Raw genomic sequence first — 20,936 nt, forward strand, 5'->3', positions numbered from 1 at the left:
CATTTCAGGGAAGGGCCTGGAACTGGGCCAGGACTATGCCATCATGGGTATGATATCCTCGCAGCCTAATTTTAGCAACACTTCAGCTCCTAACTGCATAACTGGCTCCCTCTTCAGTGTTGACAGGGCTGAACCCTGACTGACCTGGGCTGAAAAGGCAGGCATCTGATAACTGTATCCATGAGGCCACGCCATAGGAGTCTGGTCCCCTTGTCCCCGACTCCAATGCACACTACAATCACGTGAATCCCAGATGCCTGTGCCAACCTGGGATTCATCAGTTGGAATGAAGTGGGAGCCAGGCTGAGTATTTTTAAAAACTTCCCATTGAGTCTAACAGCCAAGATCAAGAACCACTTAGTCTGTTGAAAGTTACCATAATTAGGAGGACACAAATACATTGCTTAAAAACCATTTCCATAATTTTTAGGCAGTTTGCTAATTCACAAGGCTAAGTCACAACAGTCTCCCCAGCAACTAAAGTGAAGCAAAGTTGGCAAACAATTTTTTTCCATATCAATGCAAACCATTTCTGGTTACCCTTGTAGCTTCCTAGAAGTCAATGCAATCCTATTCCTCTGAGATAATTGGCTCACGTGGAAAAAAATTTCCCCTTATTTTTCTTGCTCTCAATAATTAGAGAACCATTGTTCAGCAAAGTAAAACAGTAGCTAATAGTTCTGGTCACTTATTTTGCAGATGTTCAGCTGTATTGTTCCATTTCAATTTTGCCATTCACAGAATCTATATGTCTGCCATGTGCTGGTTGCATGAAGGGCGAATTCCAGAGCCCATCATGAGAAAGACTAATGCTGTTTTCCTTCATTATTTCAGAGAAATAAATGTATTTAATTAATCATATATACTTTTTGTGTGGAGAAAGACTTAAAACTAGATCAGTTTCTATATTTGTCTGTTATCCAAGTAACACCTGATTTGAATGAATATAAATTCTTGAATAATAAAACCTGTAACTAGACATCTCACATTGGATTATTCTCTGGTCATTACCATAAACAAGCCTATAATGCAGAGTGAAGAGGGAAAAGAAAAAGATCAGAAATGGTTTTGTTTATTAATGTTTTGAAAAGGCTAACTGTGTACTTAGCCTTTTTATTTTTATATTAACTAGTAGATAATCATGTAGTAAGTGCCCGGTTATCAGTAAGTTGGAAGGGTGGGATGCAAAGGGTATTAAGGGCATGGTATGTGTGCACACCTGTGTGTGGAGAGGCCCTCCACCTGTGACGGGTGGTGAGGGTTTTCTTCTGCCCCAACCCTATAAGCTCAGGGGAAGAGAACTCCCTTCCTTAAAAGATGGCTGGCCTTTCACATGCAAGTAAGATGCTGCAGTTATCTACTACAACTTTCAAATAAAATCTGCCTATTGGTAGAGGAAAGCTGTGGGCAGACCACTAGAACAGTTGTCAAATATCTGTAAGGCCAAACAGGCTGTGACCTCAGACAAGCTAAATGAGACACCTGACCCTGACCCTGGCCTCTGTTTCTTTATCTGACAACAGGTGATATAGCACTTGGCCTGGAGACTTCATAGGCTGTTGTGACAAGCACATGTGAAACGGCTCTGAAAGGATCGAGTGCTTACATTAAAAATAAGGTGGTGGTGACAGAATCTATCAGCTGCCCTTTGTTAATCTATTTCTACACAATGTAAAAATAAGGCTTAGCTCTACAACTAAACACATTGCTTATTTCTTATAGGATGGATTCAAGGTTGCCATTATACTATGCTTCACTAACCCTATAGAAAATACAGAGTAAAAAGCTCACTTTTTTTAATTGGGAATAATTAGGGTGAAGAGAAGTATTTCTAAAAAGAATTCAGGTTACAGAGAAGTTTACCTTAGAAACAATTCCTTCCAAGACAGTGAGAGCCTTAGAGAACTACAGTTCTCAGAGAAGCTAGAGTTAATATGCCTAATGCCCTTGCCAGTAAATGACACCAGTGCATTTTCACATCCTGGTGTCTCTAACAAGAATCTGTTCACTTGTTCACTTAAAACACACTTTCTAGGAAGCATTTTAATGAGTCTTGGGATGAACAGCTGAACACCAATAGCCAGAACGCATGTATACCCTCATCTTTTCATATAGCTGCTTGCTTCCAGGTACTAAGGAAAACACAATCTAAAAAGCCAGCAAGCCTCACATTCTATCCTCAGCTGCTAGTTTATCTTTGTGGAGGAGTAGCAATTAGGAGAGGTCACAAGGAGACTATTAGGATGCTGGTAATGCTCTGTTTCTTGATCTGGTCACTACTTACACAGATCTGTTCAATTTGTGAAACCTCATCTAGCAGTGTATTTCCAGTGTGTGAACTTGCCTTTCACATATTACACGATACAAAATGTTTACCTGAGAAAACCCAAAACACAAAAAACTTGGACTAGATGATATCCTTGTGGAATGAAAATAAAGGATAACTGGCCCAGTGGGAACTTGGGATTCGCGTGGTCCTGAGGTAAGAGAGGATCAGTGTCAGAGGAGGACGAGAAGGAGAAAATGCAGACACTTGAGTGTCAGGAGGCCCAGAGTTATACAGCTGAGCCCTGACCTACGTGCTCAGGTTCTCCATACTTACTTGTCAATACTGGATTTGGTGTCGGCAATCTTATTTAGGCTGGATATCTTGAATCCATACGCATTGCCTCTTTGGCCTTTATTCATGTAATTTCCAAACGCCAAAACCACTTCCAGCAACTGCTTCAGGGCACCACTCCTGAACACCTCTTCTGAGCCAGAACGAATTGCTTCAAAACAAAATACACAAAACTATTACAACCAAGACTTTTCAGTGATACTCATCCTAAATCCACACCCGATAACAGATACCAAAGATGTAAGATGGGGTCATTAGATTATCTGGGAGCACTTTCTGAACACCTATACCAGAAGCAAGACACGAGGGGGCCAGGAGAGTCAGCTCAGATTGTTCAAGAGACCCAGAGGCAGCTGCACAATCCCAGCCTTTCTTTTTCCTGGTTGATTCACCGACCGTAAGCAGTTAGGAATACATAGAGCGTCGATTGCATTTTCCACATTCCTTTGCAGACCCTTTCTTGCCTGGTGTGTGAGTCAGATCACAGGACTATTGACCAATTTCACCAGTAGAAAAACTGGGCACACGTGTGACATGTCACAGCTGGCAGGTGTCATAAGGGCCCCAAGGCCAGCCTGCACTCTGTGCTGGGCTCATAAGTTGCCCGCATTTCAAACAGCTAAAAATTGAACAGCCTCAAAATCAAACCACCTACCAGCCTCAAATCTTCCTTTAGAAAAAAATGGAGAGATCACAACAGACAACACAGAAATACAAAGGATCATAAGAGACTACTATCAGCAGCTATATGCCAATAAAATGGACAACTTGGAAGAAATGGACAAATTCTTAGAAAAGTACAACTTTCCAAAACTGAACCAGGAAGAAATGGACACTCTTAATAGACCCATTACAAGCACGGAAATTGAAACTGTAATCAGAAATCTTCCAGCAAACAAAAGCCTAGGACCAGATGGCTTCACAGCTGAATTCTACCAAAAATTTAGAGAAGAGCTAACACCTATCCTACTCAAACTCTTCCAGAAAATTGCAGAGGAAGGTAAACTTCCAAACCCATTCTATGAGGCCACCATCACCCTAATACCAAAACCTGACAAAGATGCCACAAAAAAAGAAAACTACAGGCCAATATCACTGATGAACATAGATGCAAAAATCCTTAACGAAACTCTAGCAAACAGAATCCAACAACATATTAAAGAGATCATACATCGTGACCAAGTGGGCTTTATCCCAGGGATGCAAGGATTCTTCAATATCCACAAATCAATCAATGTAATACACCATATTAACAAATTGAAAAGTAAAAACCATATGATTATCTCAATAGATGCAAAGAAAGCCTTTGACAAAATTCAATATCCATTTATGATAAAAAAAAAAACCCTCCAGAAAGCAGGAATAGAAGGAACATACCTCAACATAATAAAAGCTATATATGACAAACCCACAGCAAACATTATCCTCAAAGGTAAAAAACTGAAAGCATTTCCCCTAAAGGCAGGAACAAGACAAGGGTGCCCACTCTCACCACTACTATTCAACATAGTTTTGGAAGTTTTGGCCACAGCAATCAGAGCAGAAAAAGAAATAAAAGGAACCCAGATTGGAAAAGAAGTAAAACTCTCACTGTTTGCAGATGACATGATCCTCTACATAGAAAACCCTAACCTAATGACTCCACCAGAAAATTACTAGAGCTAATTAATGAATATAGTAAAGTTGCAGGATATAAAATCAACACACAGAAATCCCTTGCATTCCTATACACTAACAATGAAATATCAGGAGAAATTAAGGAAACAATTCCATTCACCATTGCAACGAAAAGAATAAAATACTTAGGACTATATCTACCTAAAGAAACAAAAGACCTATATATAGAAAACTATAAAACACTAGTGAAAGAAATCAAAGAGGACACAAATAGATAGAGAAATATACTGTGTTCATGGATTGGAAGAATCAATATAGTGAAAATGAGTATACTACCCAAAGCAATCTATAGATTCAATGCAATCCCTATCAATCTACCAAAGGTATTTTTCACAGAGCTAGAACAAATAATTTCACAACTTGTGTGGAAATACAAAAAACCTCGAATAAGCAAAGCAATCTTGAGAAAGAAGAATGGAACTGGAGGAATCAACCTGCCTGACTTCAGGCTCTACTACAAAGCCACAGTTATCAAGCAGTATGGTACTGGCACAAAGACAGAAATATAGATCAATGGAACAAAATAGCCCAGAGATAAATCCACGCGCCTATGGTCACCTTATCTTCGGCAAAGGAGGCAAGAATATACAATGGATTAAAGACAATCTCTTTAACAAGTGGTGCTGGGAAAACTGGTCAGTCACTTGTAAAAAAATGAAACTAGAACACTTTCTAACACCATACACAAAAATAAACTCAAAATGGATTAAAGATCTAAATGTAAGACCAGAAACTATAAAACTCCTAGAGGAGAACATAGGCAAAACATTCTCCGACATAAATCACAGCAGGATCCTCTATGACCCACCTCCCAGAATATTGGAAATAAAAGCAAAAATAAACAAATGAGACCTAATTAAGCTAAAATATTTTGCACAATGAAGGAAACTATAAGCAAGGTGAAAAGACATCCTTCAGAATGGGAGAAAATAGCAGCAAACGAAGCACCTGACAAAGAATTAATCTCAAAAATATACAAGCAACTCCTGCAGCTCAATTCCAGAAAAATAAATGACCCAATCAAAAAATAAGCCAAAAAACTAAACAGACATTTCTCCAAAGAAGACATACAGATGGCTAACAAACACATGAAAAGATGCTCAACATCACTCATTATTAGAGAAATGTAAATCAAAACCACGATGAGGTACCATTTTACGCCAGTCAGAATGGCTGCTATCCAAAATTCTACAAGCAATAAATACTGGAGAGGTGTGGAGAAAAGGGAACCCTCTTACACTGTTGATGGGAATGCAAACTAGTACAGCCACTATGGAGAACAGTATGGAGATTCCTTAAAAAACTGGAAATAGAACTGCCATATGACCCAGCAATCCCACTGCTGGGCATACACACCAAGGAAACCAGAATTGAAAGAGACACGTGTACCCCAATGTTCATCGCAGCACTGTTTATAATAGCCAGGACATGGAAGCAACCTAGATGTCCATCAGTGGATGAATGGATAAGAAAGCTGTGGTACATATACATAATGGAGTATTACTCAGCCATTAAAAAGAATACATTTGAATCAGTTCTAATGAGGTGGATGAAACTGGAGCCTGTTATACAGAGTGAAGTAAGCCAGAAAGAAAGACACCAATACAGTATGCTAACACATATATATGAAATTTAGAAACATGGTAATGATAACCCTGTATGCGAGACAGCAAAAGAGACACAGATATATAAAACAGTCTTTTGGACTCTGTGGGAGAGGGCGAGGGTGGGATGGTTTGGGAGAATGGCATTGAAACATGTATATTATCATATGTGAAATGGATTGCCAGTCCAGGTTCGATGCATGATACAGGGTGCTCGGGGCTGGTGCACTGGGATGACCCAGAGGGATGGGATGGGGAGGGAAGTGGGACGGGGGTTCAGGATGGGGAATACATGTACACATGAATCCGTGGTGGATTCATGTCGACGTATGGCAAAACCAATACAATGTTGTAATTAGCCTCCAAAAAACAAATTAATTAAAAAAAAAAAAAAGAAAAATCCAGTAGTAAGAAAGCTAACTGTAGGTTTGGTGTCAGTAGCAATCAAATTCCTCACCAATACCCAGAGAGCAAAAGCCCAGGGGTTGTGCGTGAGCTCCAGAACTCAGGCTAGGCCAACAAGCTGAATGCAGACCTTAAGTAATTATCTGCCAGAATTCCAACAGATTTCAAGGGAAAAAAAAAATTACCAAAGGGATTCTATTGACTATATGCACTTGCATGCACTTGTACATGAGCACTTGGGATGAATAGCATTTCCATTCTGAGGGACTTGACTTTACCTTCTACTTTGGGTTTCACTTCTGCTACACGCTCTGCGAACTTCTTTTTGAAGTACAGCGATTGCAGTCTTTGTTGATAATGATTAATTCTGTAAGAGCAAGCATTAACTAATGAACACTTAATACACCTATATTCCCTCAAAGGTGACAGTACCTTGGAGCACCTGTGCTGCCTTCCCCCCTTCTCCTCCCTCCTCCCTGCCTAGAGAGTTCCTCTCTGGGACAGAAGCACAGGGCCTGAGCCCAACCATGCCTGCAGAACCCACTTCCCACTGCCCTACAGGGCGTGTTCCAGCAAGGGCAGCAGGTCCTCAGCTCCGATCAGCTTAGGCAGTTGCTAAAAGCAACTGGGAGCTAACTGCTCTTGACTGAAGCCCCCTTCTCTTCCTCAGAGTCCCAGCAGCTCTTGAGAACAGAAAAGAGATAAAAAGGAATGAAAATGTAAAGACTCCCCTCTGCTGCTGCAAATAAGAGGCTGATGCCTGCCCTCCTCCTGTGCTGCCTCACTTTCTACAAAGTTTGTCTTTGGCAGAACTGTAGGGTAAAACTTGTCTCCAGGCTTCTTTCCTTACACCGTCTCTCCCTACACCTTCCTCTTTCTTCACAGCTGGCTCCCTATCTGTGCCCCTCAGAACTGGAAAGCTCTGCTTTCCAGGAGAGCAACGAGCACCTAGAGATAACAGGGAACTGGCCTCTGACTGCCACCAGGACAGGCTGCCTGGTGTTTCTGAGTGGGTGAGAGTGGGCACTTCTGCCAGACCTTCTGAAATCACTGCTTGATCTGCTCTTCAGTGGAAACTTCAGTTTAGGAGGACCAGGGATCAGCTCTCATCCAAAACTATGCCATATAATCAGACAGATGCAGCCCAGGTTCTGTTCTTATTCAGTGACCTTGAACAGGAACCTTAACTCCTCCATTAGTTGGCAAAAAATATTTCCCTGCCTGACAGCCCTCCTGGGAGTGCTGATAGAAGGATTAAGATGCATGCAAAGACCTAGACAGTTACTAAGTGGCAGCTACTGTGGTCATATATTTGTCCACATGAAGGGACAAATGCACACCTGTCAAAATTTCAAAATCATCCTTTATTCTACAGTAGTATATGAAATGGCAAGTTGAGATGAAACAAAAATAAGTTCAGACACAGCAGAAATGTAGAGTGAGAGGCATGTTTACCTTCACCACCACGTAGGCCATCGGCACTCAGGGGAGGCACTCTGTCCTGAGGTTGACTGAGAGTTTCAAGACCACTGGTTCTTGCCTAATGCAGAATCAATTCGCTAGGCCTGGGAGGGCAAATCGACTCAGCTCACATGCCAAATTCAATTACGGAGCAGAGGCTGCTGTGGGGCTTTCTGGAGAAGGGCTGAGAAAGCTTGCCAAGGCTCCATGGGAAGAGTGCCATGATTGATTAGTGATGTCTGCATGTGTCATGATTTGACATCTAGGCCCTGGCTATTTTGTTATGTGGGCTCCAGGCTGTTACCTTTGAGTCTGTCCACTGTTTTCTATTTTACAACAACCTTGAGATGTTGAAGTACAAGGAAGAATGAGCTAGAATCCCAAGAGATCAAAATGGTAAGAAGGATGACGCTGACTGGAACCAGGAAAAGTTATGACTTGATTAGGTCAAAGTACATGAGTCAGAGGCCCAGAGATAGAGATAATTGTGAAGAAACCCTGACCCTGGCTTACCCATGGGCAAGAACACACAAAACAGAACAGTCAAGTTCCACACAACTCAGATTTGAGGGATTTAAAAAGACTTCAAATTAAGCCAGGTTAATTGGCCCAGATAATTCAACAGGAATCAAAAGTTTCACTTCCTTAGAAAGGCCAGGGGCATCTTTGCTTTTGAAACATTTTCAAACTCACCTGCTCATCTCAAAAAGGAATCTGTCAGCCTTGGCCATCCGATCTAGTTCATGTTTATGTTCTTCCAACAGGTCAATATCACTTTTTTCAGGAACAAATTTCAAGAGCTAGAAAGTACACACAAATATTAAAACTGAGGTTTATAATTTAAATTCTTGTCCTAATTTTTCACCCTTTCAGTTAAATCTGTCCCATGATGAAAATTTAATTTTTTAATTTATAAGCTCTGCTCATAGGTGACTGTTACGATACAATAGAAGTGATAAAATCTTTCCATTTAGGTGGCCAAAAGGTACAAACTTCCAGTTACAAGATAAACCGGTACTGGGGGTGTAATGTACAACATGATGGTTATAATTAGCCCTGCTTCTTGATATATATGAAAGCTATTAACAGAGTAAATCCTGAAAGTTCTCATCACAAAGGAAGAAAAACTTTTGCTTTAAAAATATTTTATATATAAGAAATGACAGGTGCTAACTTAACAGTATGGAAACCATTTCAAATTTGATAGTCAAACCATTACGCCATACACCTTAAATTTATAGTGATGTATATTTCAATCAAAATGGGTGCGAAAACTTTTCTATTTTTACTTGAAAGTAGTTAAACAGGTGTAAGATTCATTTCTGGTACCTATCTGTTCTTTAATGCCTCTCATTCACAATCGAGTTCTTTCCCAGACCTACTTTACAGAGACCATTAGACGGACCTTAGAGATTCAATACTAGAGATTAGGCCACTTCCCCAGCATTATAAAACAAGTGCATATGATCTTCAGAAATAGAACTTGGGTCTTGACTTCCAGCTGTCTTTTTTTTTTTTCTTCTATACATCATGCTGGAATGAGTAATTCTGTGTGTATTTTCCAATCAATTTGCTTATTTCTTGGGCTCATCTAATTCCATCTCCTTGTTTGCTCTATGTAGAGCTGGGTGAGAAGGACACAGAAGGACTTAAAGTTTTTGATTCCACATTTTATTTTGCAGGAAGAAATGAGCATGGAATGTAGAAGAGATAGCAATAATACTTTAAGTTGAAAAAGCACTTCTGTATGTGTCTAATTTCCTTTAAAAGCACAAACGTATATGTGTATGCCCAGGCCTGTGTGTGTGTGTGTGTGTGCTATTTTCTAGATCAAATATTCTCGGACTTTAAAAGAAAAAATTTACACTAAGCCTCTGGGCCCCAAGGTCCTACCCATAACTCAGTGCTGGCACTGGGCTGTCCACTTAGCAGACTTTCAAATGTTTTTTGGGTTTAACTAAGGGACCTTAGAAAAGGCAGTCAGTCGAGGTACTGCCAGCAGAGAAAGAGAAGTGGAACTACAGGGAAGAAGATGAATGACGTGAGGTTGGAAATATATTCCCGGCAGAGTGCTTATCTGGGGTCTGGAATGGGCTGAGGTCTGGAATGGGCAGCGTAGCATTTATAAAGGAGGAAGAGCAGCTGTCATGGCAGTGGGGGAGGGTAGAGGTCGGGAGGGCAGGGAGGAGCAAGGCCTTCATAGGAAATTCAGTCTTTATTTTGAAGGCATGGGATGTAACATAAAATCTTAAGTAGGGGAATGAGTTTGCACTTTAAAAAGATCACTCTGCCTGCAGAATGGAGAAAATCAGAAAGGATCAGAAGTAGTGGGGGTTGTTATTAGACTGTTGATGCAGTAATCTAGTGGTGTCCTGGAATAGGTGGTGGACAGGTTCTAGAGCTATTGGGGGTGGGGGGTGGGGTTTGAACTGGCCTGACTTGTTGATTCTGGTAAATGAGGGTCAAAAGGATGTGATCCAGGCAAGGAGATACATAGAGTGGAACAGGGGGAAGGTTGGAGGAGGGTGGGTGAAGAGAAGATGAATTTAGTGTTTGAAATACTGACAAGAGAACAAAGCAGTGATTTCTAGTAGTGTGTGTGCTCAGCTGCTAAGTCGTGCCTGACTCTTCGCAATCCCATGGACTGTAGCCCACCAGGCTCCTCTGTCCATGGGATTTTCCAGGCAAGAATACTGGAGTGGATTGCCATTTCCTTCTCCAGGGCATCTTCCAGACACTGGGATCGAACCCGCATCTCCTGCATTGGCAGGAGGATTCTTTACCAGTGAGCCACCTGGGAAGCCTGTGATTTTAACAGGCAGGTGGACAGGTGGTCTGAAATTCCAAAGAAATCTGGAAGACAAAGCTCTGGTGTGGGTTACAACATGCACGGATGTGAGTAAGGTAACCAGGGATTCCATCAAGTGAAGAAAAGCAGGCCTTGAGAGAAGCTTGCATTGATGGGATGAGGATGCGAAGAAGAGTGACCTTCACAAGAGGCAGTGGAGGGACCCATGTGGAGTTACAGGGCCAGTGAAAGAGGCGTTTCATGTGGGCCAAGCGGCCGTCGCTGTGACACCCACCAGTACATCAAGGAAGATAAGGACTGCAAAGTGTCCCTTGGCTCTGGCAACAAGGAAGTACAAATCCTCAGTGAGAACAGCTTTAGGGAGGCGAGGAAAAGTGAACAGGCTTTCGAGAACTGAGTGTGTTGAAAGAGAGAGAGCACAGTAGCAAGTGGGGATGGGCGGTCTTAAGAGGTCTGTGTGTGTGAAGGGCTGGGACTTGAACAAGTTACATGTTGAGAGGGCAAGGTGGAAGACCACGAGGAGAGGGGCAGGGTCCTCTGGAAGGAAAGGATGGGCCAGAGCAGAGGCCAGGGGTCCCCTCTCCCCTCACAGGGTGGAGGGAGGAGAGGTGGAAGTAGACGCCAGGGAGTCCATAGGTTTGGCGGCCTGAGAGTGTCTAGGCACAGGTGTTCCCTTGTTCCAGTGGTGACACTGGATGGGACACACGTCTTCTTGTGCTTCCTCCGTGCAGGAGGGAAGGTGTTAGGGCGAAGGAAGGAAGGAAAAAGGGGGAGCACAAGGCTTGTTTTTTCCCCCGAGTTTGGATTTTTACCTTTCGGAATTCAGTTCTAGTATCAGGGATCCCCCATACCTGCCTGCTGAGTCCACAGACCCCTGTTTGGGATAACACAGGTGTTCTCTCTCTCTCTCTCCTGTTATTCACAAGGGCAACAGTGAGAGGCTGAGACTAAAGGCCTGGGCCTTCTCAAGGTAGAGTTGAGACCAGACAGTGTATGGACAGTTTTGAAAAGAATGAAGAGTCAGACAAACATCTGGTGATGAGGAGAAAGGTGTGCATCCCAAGAAAGAGGAGTGACCTCATCTGAGATCTGATCTCAGCAGCGAAAAGCAGCAGGAGAGGAGGGGATGAACTTGGCTCAGATGCAGACCATATTGAATCGTAAAGGATCCTGTGATCAGGCACAGGAAGGAGGGTTAGAGTGAGCAGGAAAAGAAAGAGCCTGGGAGATGAGCAGAGAGCACGACACTCAGAGCTCTCAGGAGAGCTGGGTCAGAAGTATCCCACTTGGCCAGAGCCTGCTTCAGTAGACTTCTTTTTTCCCTTGTATTTATCTGAAGTACACTCTATTTGCACTACAAGCTCTTTTGGCAAGCTTTAGAAATCCTTTCCCTCAAGGAGGAATTTTGCTGGATGCAATTTCACAGTAAACAGATGTGGTGGAATTTTAAACATACAACCTTGTCGACAGAGGCTGAAGACCTAACGACAAAAGTGCCTTCTGCCTCGTTCTTCACGCTGGGTGAAGCAGTTTCTGGTGCCAGCATTTGCAAAGCAGGGTCAGCTGGGGGCCGGGGAGGGACAGAGGGCAGTGGAGCTCTACTCTCAGGGGCAGAGGCTCTGTTTTGAGTGTTCTGAGAGGGAGAGGAGAATGAGGAGAGGAGCTGCAAAATGCTCAAAAAAGGAATTTTCAGTTTAGGAATAGTTTGAAACTATTTACGCACAGAGCATCCTAACAGACTTGGAAACATAGTCATTAACTATTTTGGGAACTAAATCAAACCTTAAAAGGACAGCAGAAAAAGTTTTTCCACTGCTGAGTGTGAGGGTTTTCACCCTGGATGACTGCAGCTGCAGAGGTTTCAGGGAGGGGCAGGCCCACGGAGGTGTGACGTCGCTCCTCCCACCTCATGGCTGAGGCCTTGGGGGAAATCAGTGAGAACAGGACAGGAGGCACATGCAAACAGGCGCTCCGGCTGGAGCAGCCCACAGCCACGGGATCCCTGTTAGCGGAGCAAAACAGCCTTTTCCATTGCTCCTGGGAGCTGAGCACACCTAGAGGTGACACCTCAGGCTCAGCCGGGAATCGTGATCACCTGTGTCCACCCATGACCTCAGGTGGACCTGGCTCTAAGAAACAGGTGGGGCCTTGTGACCAAACTCTCTCAAAACGTGATTCTGCGGCAGGACAATGAGACAAGTTGACAGAGCAGGATTAGATCATGCAGAGACATTCCCACAAAGCACAGGAAAATTTAGGCGCAGACCAAGAGATAGGTAACAATCCCTGGGGTTATCTACCAGCACAATATTACCAACAGTATCATTTGGAAGATAAATGAACCAAGCTGCTGACAACACATAACACAGCTGGAGTGGCTGCACAGAGTGTGTTATGGAAATACTGCATGAAGAGAGGCTAGGGCACCACATCTGACCTGTTGCTTGGCCATAAAAAATTACAAATTATCTCCAGATCTCACTGACGAGGATGTATACTGACTGTGTTTAAGTCTACCCTACGCTTGCTAGCCCTGGCATTTGCATTTACTGACATTTACAACACAAGAAGAGTCCGATACAATTTACGAAGACAAAACCCAGCCCCAAGAAGTGCACACCCTGCCTTATGACACACACGAGTGCTGATGACAGCGCCAGGGGGTTGACAGTGGCTTTTGTGGTTGTGGGAATGGCGAGCCAAGACCAAGACACAAATGTGTCAGGGATTAAGCAGTGATTCAGTTTCTGCAGTGCAGGCTGTGATCTCACACTGCTGAGATTCTCAGTATTCCGGTGAAACAGACACTTTCTACTAAAGCTAGTAGATTTATGTGACCTGCTGAGGAGTAACAACTTGATGGCAGCAGCATGAGAGACAGACTCTGGCATTGAGGGTCTTAGGCATTTAACACACTCAGGACCATAATTCTCACCCATCATTTTGAGGAACAAGGGGAGGAGCAAGTCCTAGAGCCTCCTAACAGAGCCAAGTGGAACCTTGGCCTAACCTCCTCCACTGAGAGGTGAGGAAATTGTGTACTAACCACAACCAGGTCTCCATAGTATTCCTTCCCCGCTGAGTCTGGCATAACCTGTGCTCTGAGTGTTACCCGGCAGCTCACCTGTTCCAACATGTCCTTGGGCAGATCCTCCTGCTCATCCATGGTTAGAATTGCTCGTTTGATTTCATCATTGGATAATTTCAACCTGGAGAAAGAATGTTTTAATTTGTTGTGACTACTCAAGCTGATATTGTTAACAATTTAATATAAGATAACTCATTTTGCTACGCCAGTTGCCAACCTACAGGTACCATTTTTCTCAAAATCTCTCAGTGAAAGCTTATTTCCTGACCGTGTGGCACCTAAAAATAGTATTTTGAAATGGCTTTAACATTCTTTCTGGGCTTTGTAATGCTCTGCTGACACCGAGAACAAAGCTGTTATGTTCTACCATTTAGTTTCCTTAAGCAAGGGATTGGAAGATGAGAAGTAGGGAAAACACCCACACACAACTATTTAATACATAGTATTTACAGATTGCAGGTCAAAGAGGAAAATTAACTTTTTAACTTGATTATGTGTCAGGAGTGTTTAAGGTTTGCTCTCAAATTAAAAATGCATGTTGAGAATGTTATTGTGAAAAAAATTGAATAGTTGATATGCAAAATAACATAGCTGAGGCGTGTTCATATATGTTAGTTCATTTTGGATTCGAAATAACTGTGAAGATTTTTTTTTAATAGAGGGAGAAACTGAGGCTCATAATGGCTGAGTGATTTGCCCAAGGTCAAACGCATACAAAGGCACAGTATCTAACACAAACCCAACACTGTTGATTGCTAATCCCAAATTCTTTTAACAAATAGTGCTTATCTAGTTAATATCTCATAGGGAAGGATTTAAGCAAAAACTCAAATCCGATTTCTGTTTTCCTGTCTACCATTAATTCCTATGGTTTACTGATTTATATGAAGGATTTATGTCTTGATTATGGCAGGACAACAAAGTGTTGAATGTGAAAAAAGATGAAATTAAAACATGCTTGTAAAAATATGTTTTTATTAGATATAACCAAAAGTCTTAACTGGGGCAAAAAATCTTAATCAGATTATTAGCTGTTACAAAAGGATCATTCTTTTGTCCTGCTTATAAGCATCAGACTCAGACTTATTTAAAAATTCTTACTTCCTTATAAGCTACCACTAAGGTCTCATATTAACATTATTTGATTCATTCTTCTTGTTTATGATCTTCAAGAAGAATCACATTTAGGACAGAGGATAAAGACATAAACACACAAATATAGAGCAAGGAATATAGCCTTCATGTGTCACATCTGAAGGAAGGGGCTCTGGCATCAGACAGGTTGTAATCATGTCTTGGGCCTGACACTTCCTGGCCAGTGTGACCTTGGAAAATTTTTTTTCCTTAGCCCCAGTTGCTTCATCTATACAACAGAGATAATAACAACTATATTTTTTTAAAAAGGATATTTTTGTGTGTGTAAAGTGAAATAGCACATGCAAAGAGGTTAGCACAGTGTCTCACTATAGAAAGGGCACAATGAACTATGTATATTCTGCAAGGCAGATTTTTCTACCCAGGGAAAAAAAAGCAGCAATACTTATGTAACATTAATGTTCAAGTGCAGCTATTTGATCAATAAGTAGGCTTATCATGAAACTTCCCAAAGTGCTCTCAGAGCCATTATTTCACTAGAGTTTCCCTCTCTGTCTATAGCACCCATTAGGCCCAGGAGTATTAAAAAAGAAGTCATGGTGCTTATTTTAAAGGTGCTTATGTTTGAGATGGTTGGATGGCATCAGTGACTCAATGGACACAAGTGTGAGCAAACTCCAGGAGAAGGTGAAGGACAGGGAAGCCTGGCTTGTTGCAGTTCATGGGGTGGCAAAGAGTTGGACGTGATTGAGCAACTGAAACAAATGTTTGGGAAAATCAGATGATAGGCAGAAACACTCCACACAAAGGTTACCTATGCTGTCCCAAGAGGGCTGGATGAGTGCACAGGTGGCCACAGAGCCCAAGAAGAGGAAAGGACCTGGGCAAGACACAGCTCATTCTGGACATCTCTCGCCTGTCCTTTTCTCTAGATTTTGAGATGATCTTGTTAAATGCATCCATCCTGCCATCGATACTGCATGTTGTTTCATGCACCAATAAGTAGGCCAAGTAGAGGAATCAGATTGGGGAATCCTACTGTATAAATACTACTCTATTTCGTGCTTTTGAAACCAACTAGAGCACCTAGGCAACATGCCACTTTGTCCATGTTCTAGAACAAGACCTGTTCTCTTCCCTAGTCCAAGTTGTAGCACCATCATAACTCCTGGGCTATGGACAGAGACTCTGGACCAGACAGACTTCTCCAGGTTGATTTGGTCTGGAGACAATCATTTGCCATGAACATGGTCATTAGAACATCATGATGTAAAACCACCCATCTTAAACGGCACAAATAAGTTTATTTGGCATGGGTGAAACATACAACAGGGGAAAACTCTATCCCGGCTCAAGATCTCCATCACATGGGCCCTGGGTAGCCCTAGATTTCAGGACACTAAAGACTCTTGAGTCAAGTGAGGGCAAAGACCATGGTGTAGCCAGCAAGGCCAAAGAAGCAGGATGAGATAAGGCTGAAACTGCCATGAATGAAAACCAGCGGGCTGTGGAAACATCTAAAATTATCATGAGAAAAGCTCCATTTATTTAAAAAAAGATTAGTTCTGTGTCCTTTTCACACCAAGTGGGAGAACCACTTTATAGTGTCTTTCTGCTGAATCCTTCTGTTTTCCATGTAAGAGAAAAGGAGTTGAACATCAGAGTGAGAACAATACTTGACGTATCAGATTTGCATTTCATTAGCTCCCCATATGGAGTGCAGAACTTCTTGCTTTTGAAATTATATATATTTATGATGTTCAACCCCCTGAGGCTGTCTGGACTAAACACTGGCACTAATTCATAACAATTTTGGTTTCTCTTAATGTGGCCCACAAAGAGACTTGAGACTTTAATGGCTAGTACTTAAGAAAATCTGCCTGTCAACATCCTGCCTTGCACGTGGCCTGTGGGAGCTGACAAAGCAGCGGTACCTTTGGGGAAAGAGGAGGGGGGTCCGCGGCCCTCTGGGAGGCTTCTCTAGGTTGCCAAAGAGTTCTTAGTATCGTCTGTCATCCATCAAATGAGCTGCTAATCTCTGTAATTGAAGGACCCTACCAATCCTAAACTTTTAATGGCTTTGAGAGCTTGGCAGTGTTCTGGTGTGCAGGAGGGTGGCAACTTGTGAGACACCCACTTCAACCTGCTATGCAAGGCAGGAAACAAACTGGCCATTTAAAACCAGTATTTAACTCCACCTTGCTCCACTCAAGTATTTCAAAAATTCGCCAAGAGACCTGGAACATCCAGGCGCAATTAAACTAAGTTAAGGATGGGTGGCTAGATCAGTCTGAGCTCTGTTTCAGTGGATTTAAGCCAAATCCCTCCACTTTAAAGTAGCTTTTTGTGGTTTACTACACCCTAGCTGTCATGTTACATGAGCATCTGGAAAAAAAAAAGAATGGCAGAACACTTCATAAAAGTGTATTTTAGGGGGTTCATTTTGCAATATAAGCCAGCTTCCGAGATTCTTTTTTTTTTTTCATTTTGAAAGGAGAGGAGAGGTATGCTTAGGGAATAAAGGCGAGAGAATTGTTAAGTTGCTACATGTCACCTAAACATACACAGCAGAGAAGCTGGCTGACTCTGCCGGGGGCCTGAGGAACACTTCTCCGGCATACCAAGTCCATTCCACTCACTTCTCAGGTCTGTGACAGGTAGGATTTGCGGTGGCCTGAAGCACCCCACCTTCCAGACAGCCTTTTTCTGGGTGCTGAGAGACCCTGGCCTCTCACGCTATGAGCACATGCACTTTCTCCCCTGCTTGGACCCTGCGATGAGATGGGCTTTCCTTCCAGTTGACCTTTTTGGCTCCAGGTGAGGCCGTGGAACCTACGCCTGGCCAAATGGTCCATGAACTTCTGCAGTGTGTGGGTAAGGAAGAGTTTTTAAAGATAACCAAACACTGCAGACATGTGCACATTACAATACCGCCCACAGAATATGCCACGGGCTTTCGCTGTGGTGGAATCTGGTATAATGACTGCATTGCTGGAAATTAAATTCCCAGTCAGCAAGAAAAGTCAGAGAGAGGGTCGCCAGACTTTGGGAACGCAATAAGCAGAAAAAAAGAAAGGCAGTACGTGTGGAAAGGCAGGAGAGCTTGACATCAGCTTGGAAACACTCCTACTCGTCCCCAGGTACAAAGTCAGTCTCCAAATGCTAGTGACAGTTTCTCTCTCCAGTCCGTCCCTCATCAGGTCTTAGCTGAGCAACAAAAAGAGCGTCCTGTCTGATGGCAGCCTGTGCCTTCGGCCCTTGACCCCTTCCAACCTATCCTGCAAACCCATGAGATCAAACTCAAAACCTTACTGAGACAGTGCTCTTCTCTGGAGCAAAAGGCTCTGGATCCCCTGGGAATATAATCGGGCCACTGACTGAGCAGCTGCCACGTGCGGGCACTCTGTTAGTACTTCTCGCACGCTGGGTTCTCATTCTTACAAACCTACTACTTTCATTACCTCCATTCTATAGACTGACTTTGGGTGGACTCAGGTTGTCACAAAAGCACTAGACCTGGATCTCAGATGCTCCTGCCTGACCTAATTTAATCCAAGTGAGAGACTGCAACCACAGAGCTCTCTCTACAGCTCCGCTTGAATGCTCGCCACCTCCCCCCCACCCCACCCCCGCTGCCTTTGCTCCTGCTGTATGTACCCTTCGGAACTGCCTCCCACCCGCCCCCCCACCCAAGGCCCACTTTCTCAGGAAAACCCTGCTGCTGTCCCCTCTCCCCTTGGCTGGGGGCTCCCTATCTCCTTCCTGCCAGACCAGTCTAAGGCCTGCATTGTTCACAAGTCATCTTGCCTGTGGCATTTTTCTTCTCCAATTAGCCATGTGCTGCCAAAGGCAACAGTGCAATCGTAAGTCTTGGGACATCCTACGGCATCCAGCACAGTGCCAGGCAATTAAACACTCCAAAGTGACAACTCTAAGACAAAAAGCATCAAAGCACCAAAAGCATCTTTCCCATCCTTGAAGCCCCTTGCTCCTTTTGTGTGTAGTCATGCATCACCGATGAAAAGGAAGAGTGAAACCAAGGTAAATTGCTGAGTGGTTAAACGACTAAATAAAGAACAAATCAGTTCTGCTTCATTTCTTTTACCTTTAGCTGTCCTGTGCTTTCCTGAAGAGAGAGTAAAACTATTGAGCACTGAGCAGAAAAGCATGCAGTCCTGACTCCTCTGTGGCATAGTGGCTTTTAGACCTTGATCAATAAGGCCCAATTACCATAAGGGTAACTTGGTCTCAGAATCAGCTTGTCACACATAATACATTTTCAGTATTATGTGCTCATTGTAATATTTATTCATTAAATTGGATATTAACAGATAATTTAATAAACACAAGACAAGTTCTTAGAATAGTCCACTAGAGAATTTAGGCATATTCACATTCTAAGTCACCTTAGCCTTTGACATTTTTGATGTAACAAGGGAATGATATATGACAAATATGAAACAATCCCTCCAATAGTGGGATGGGAAATTTGCTAGAAAGAGTTGTAATCTTATCTATAACTACTGTAATTACCCTCGGTGGCATCTTGTACTGAGAATGATCTGTCTACGAGGAACTGGGTCACAGTTAGAGCTCTTAAATACTATAAAAATTCAGAGTGATGGCTCTCTTTGCCAAGTTGTTTTTAAAGGGCTCTTCTATACTGCAAAAGCACAAAATAGAGGGGGAAGTTCTAGGGTTTAAAAAAAGACTCTCTCTAAATTTTCATATAATTTTGCTATTAAGTAAAAATGTTACTTGTAAAAAGAAGTTGTAACAAAACAAATTGTACAGTCTATAGAAAAAAAGTATGTAGACCTTCAAAACTATCTTTGATAATGTCTTTCTGGACTTCCCTGGTGGCTCAGATGGTAAAGCGTCTGTCTACAATGTGGGAGACCCGGGTTCAATCCCTGGGTCGGGAAGATCCCCTGGAGAAGGAAATGGCAACCCACTGCAGTATTCTTGCCTGGAAAATCCCATGGATGGAGGAATCTGGTAGGCTACAGTCCATGGGGTCGCAAAGAGTCGGATACGACTGAGCGACTTCACTCACTTCACTCTTCTGAACACAGGTGGGGATAAACACAGGGCCTGGCCGTTTACACAGCTTCTAGCCAGAGGCAGAAAACTAAGTGCTAATAGGATGTTTCGCATTACCTTACTAGTTGTATTAAAACTCAGGGGGGTCTTACCAAGCTTCAATTTCTCTTTCTCTAAAAGAAACATTTTCTCCCTAAAGTAATATACATCTGGCTATCAATCAAGCTTCTATGCTGCAAACCAAGCAGTAGTGCTCTGTGTTAAATTTACTCTAAGACTTGTGTGAAAAATAAGAACTACTACTTTCCACCTTCACTCTTCCTGAAAGAGAAGTCACCTTGCACCAGCCTCGATACAGATTCAACATTCTTTCCAGAGTGTAACCAATGTGACTTAGATTGTACAGAATGCCCCAAACTTCAGGGTTCTTTACATTTTCCTTCGCTTCATCAATATTAGGTATCTCTGCCTAATGTGAAAGTCCTTTTTAGAGAAAAGATTCAGAAAAGCTACTTGAAATGCCCAAGACCAGCTGACACATTCCCTGAAGCTATTTATAATAGGATTCCAGGCTCCCAAATTTCCTTTCTTTTTTTCAAGCTCTAGGACCATGATGGTTCATCAATTATGAAAAATACTTTAGAACAGGGCTGAACTGGATAGCATTTTACTGAGGTTTATTGACATATTTTTAGTCATAAAAATGTTCACAAAGAACATGAAATAATATAATCTGAAGTATAAAAGGGTGACTTAAGAAGCAAAATGAAACAAGAGGCTTCATGGTGGGTGCTGAGTCTGTGACAGTGTTACTTCAATGGCCAAAGTATTAACAGCTCGAAAGCCAAGAAGTATAAATAAAAGTAAAGTCCGTTTTACAGGCTCGCTGGAATAACCAAGCAAAACATTGATTTGAGATGGTCTGCTTTTTAAAATTTAGGAGTCTGTGGAAATTAAACCCCAAGAAAGTAGGCACCAGCTCTGACATATTCCATGAGGGAAAGTAAACACTAAGAGTTCTCTTCACCTTGGACAGAAGAAACTTGGAGAGCTGACCCTCAGTGGAGTCCAGGTAAAAGAACGAGCCCAACCACGTGGTTTGGGGCCACGTGATAGAAAAGCTGGTCCTACCAG

The 20,936-nt window shown here is 42.6% G+C and overlaps 1 protein-coding gene across 1 annotated transcript in view; it reads right to left on the bottom strand.

Moving 5' to 3' along the window:
- DAAM1 (dishevelled associated activator of morphogenesis 1) overlaps positions 1-20,936 on the bottom strand; it is a 184,419-nt gene that overhangs the window by 12,459 nt on the left and 151,024 nt on the right. The window contains exons 18-21 of the mRNA XM_010847767.1: positions 13,701-13,785; positions 8,461-8,567; positions 6,585-6,673; positions 2,603-2,771 (exon numbers count right to left, since the gene is read on the bottom strand). Coding sequence (XP_010846069.1) covers positions 2,603-2,771; positions 6,585-6,673; positions 8,461-8,567; positions 13,701-13,785 — 450 coding nt within the window. The remainder of the gene's footprint in view (positions 1-2,602; positions 2,772-6,584; positions 6,674-8,460; positions 8,568-13,700; positions 13,786-20,936) is intronic.

Source organism: Bison bison, unplaced genomic scaffold, assembly GCF_000754665.1.
Source record: "Bison bison bison isolate TAMUID 2011002044 unplaced genomic scaffold, Bison_UMD1.0 scf7180017864254, whole genome shotgun sequence".
In the NCBI taxonomy this organism is placed as follows: domain Eukaryota; kingdom Metazoa; phylum Chordata; class Mammalia; order Artiodactyla; family Bovidae; genus Bison; species Bison bison.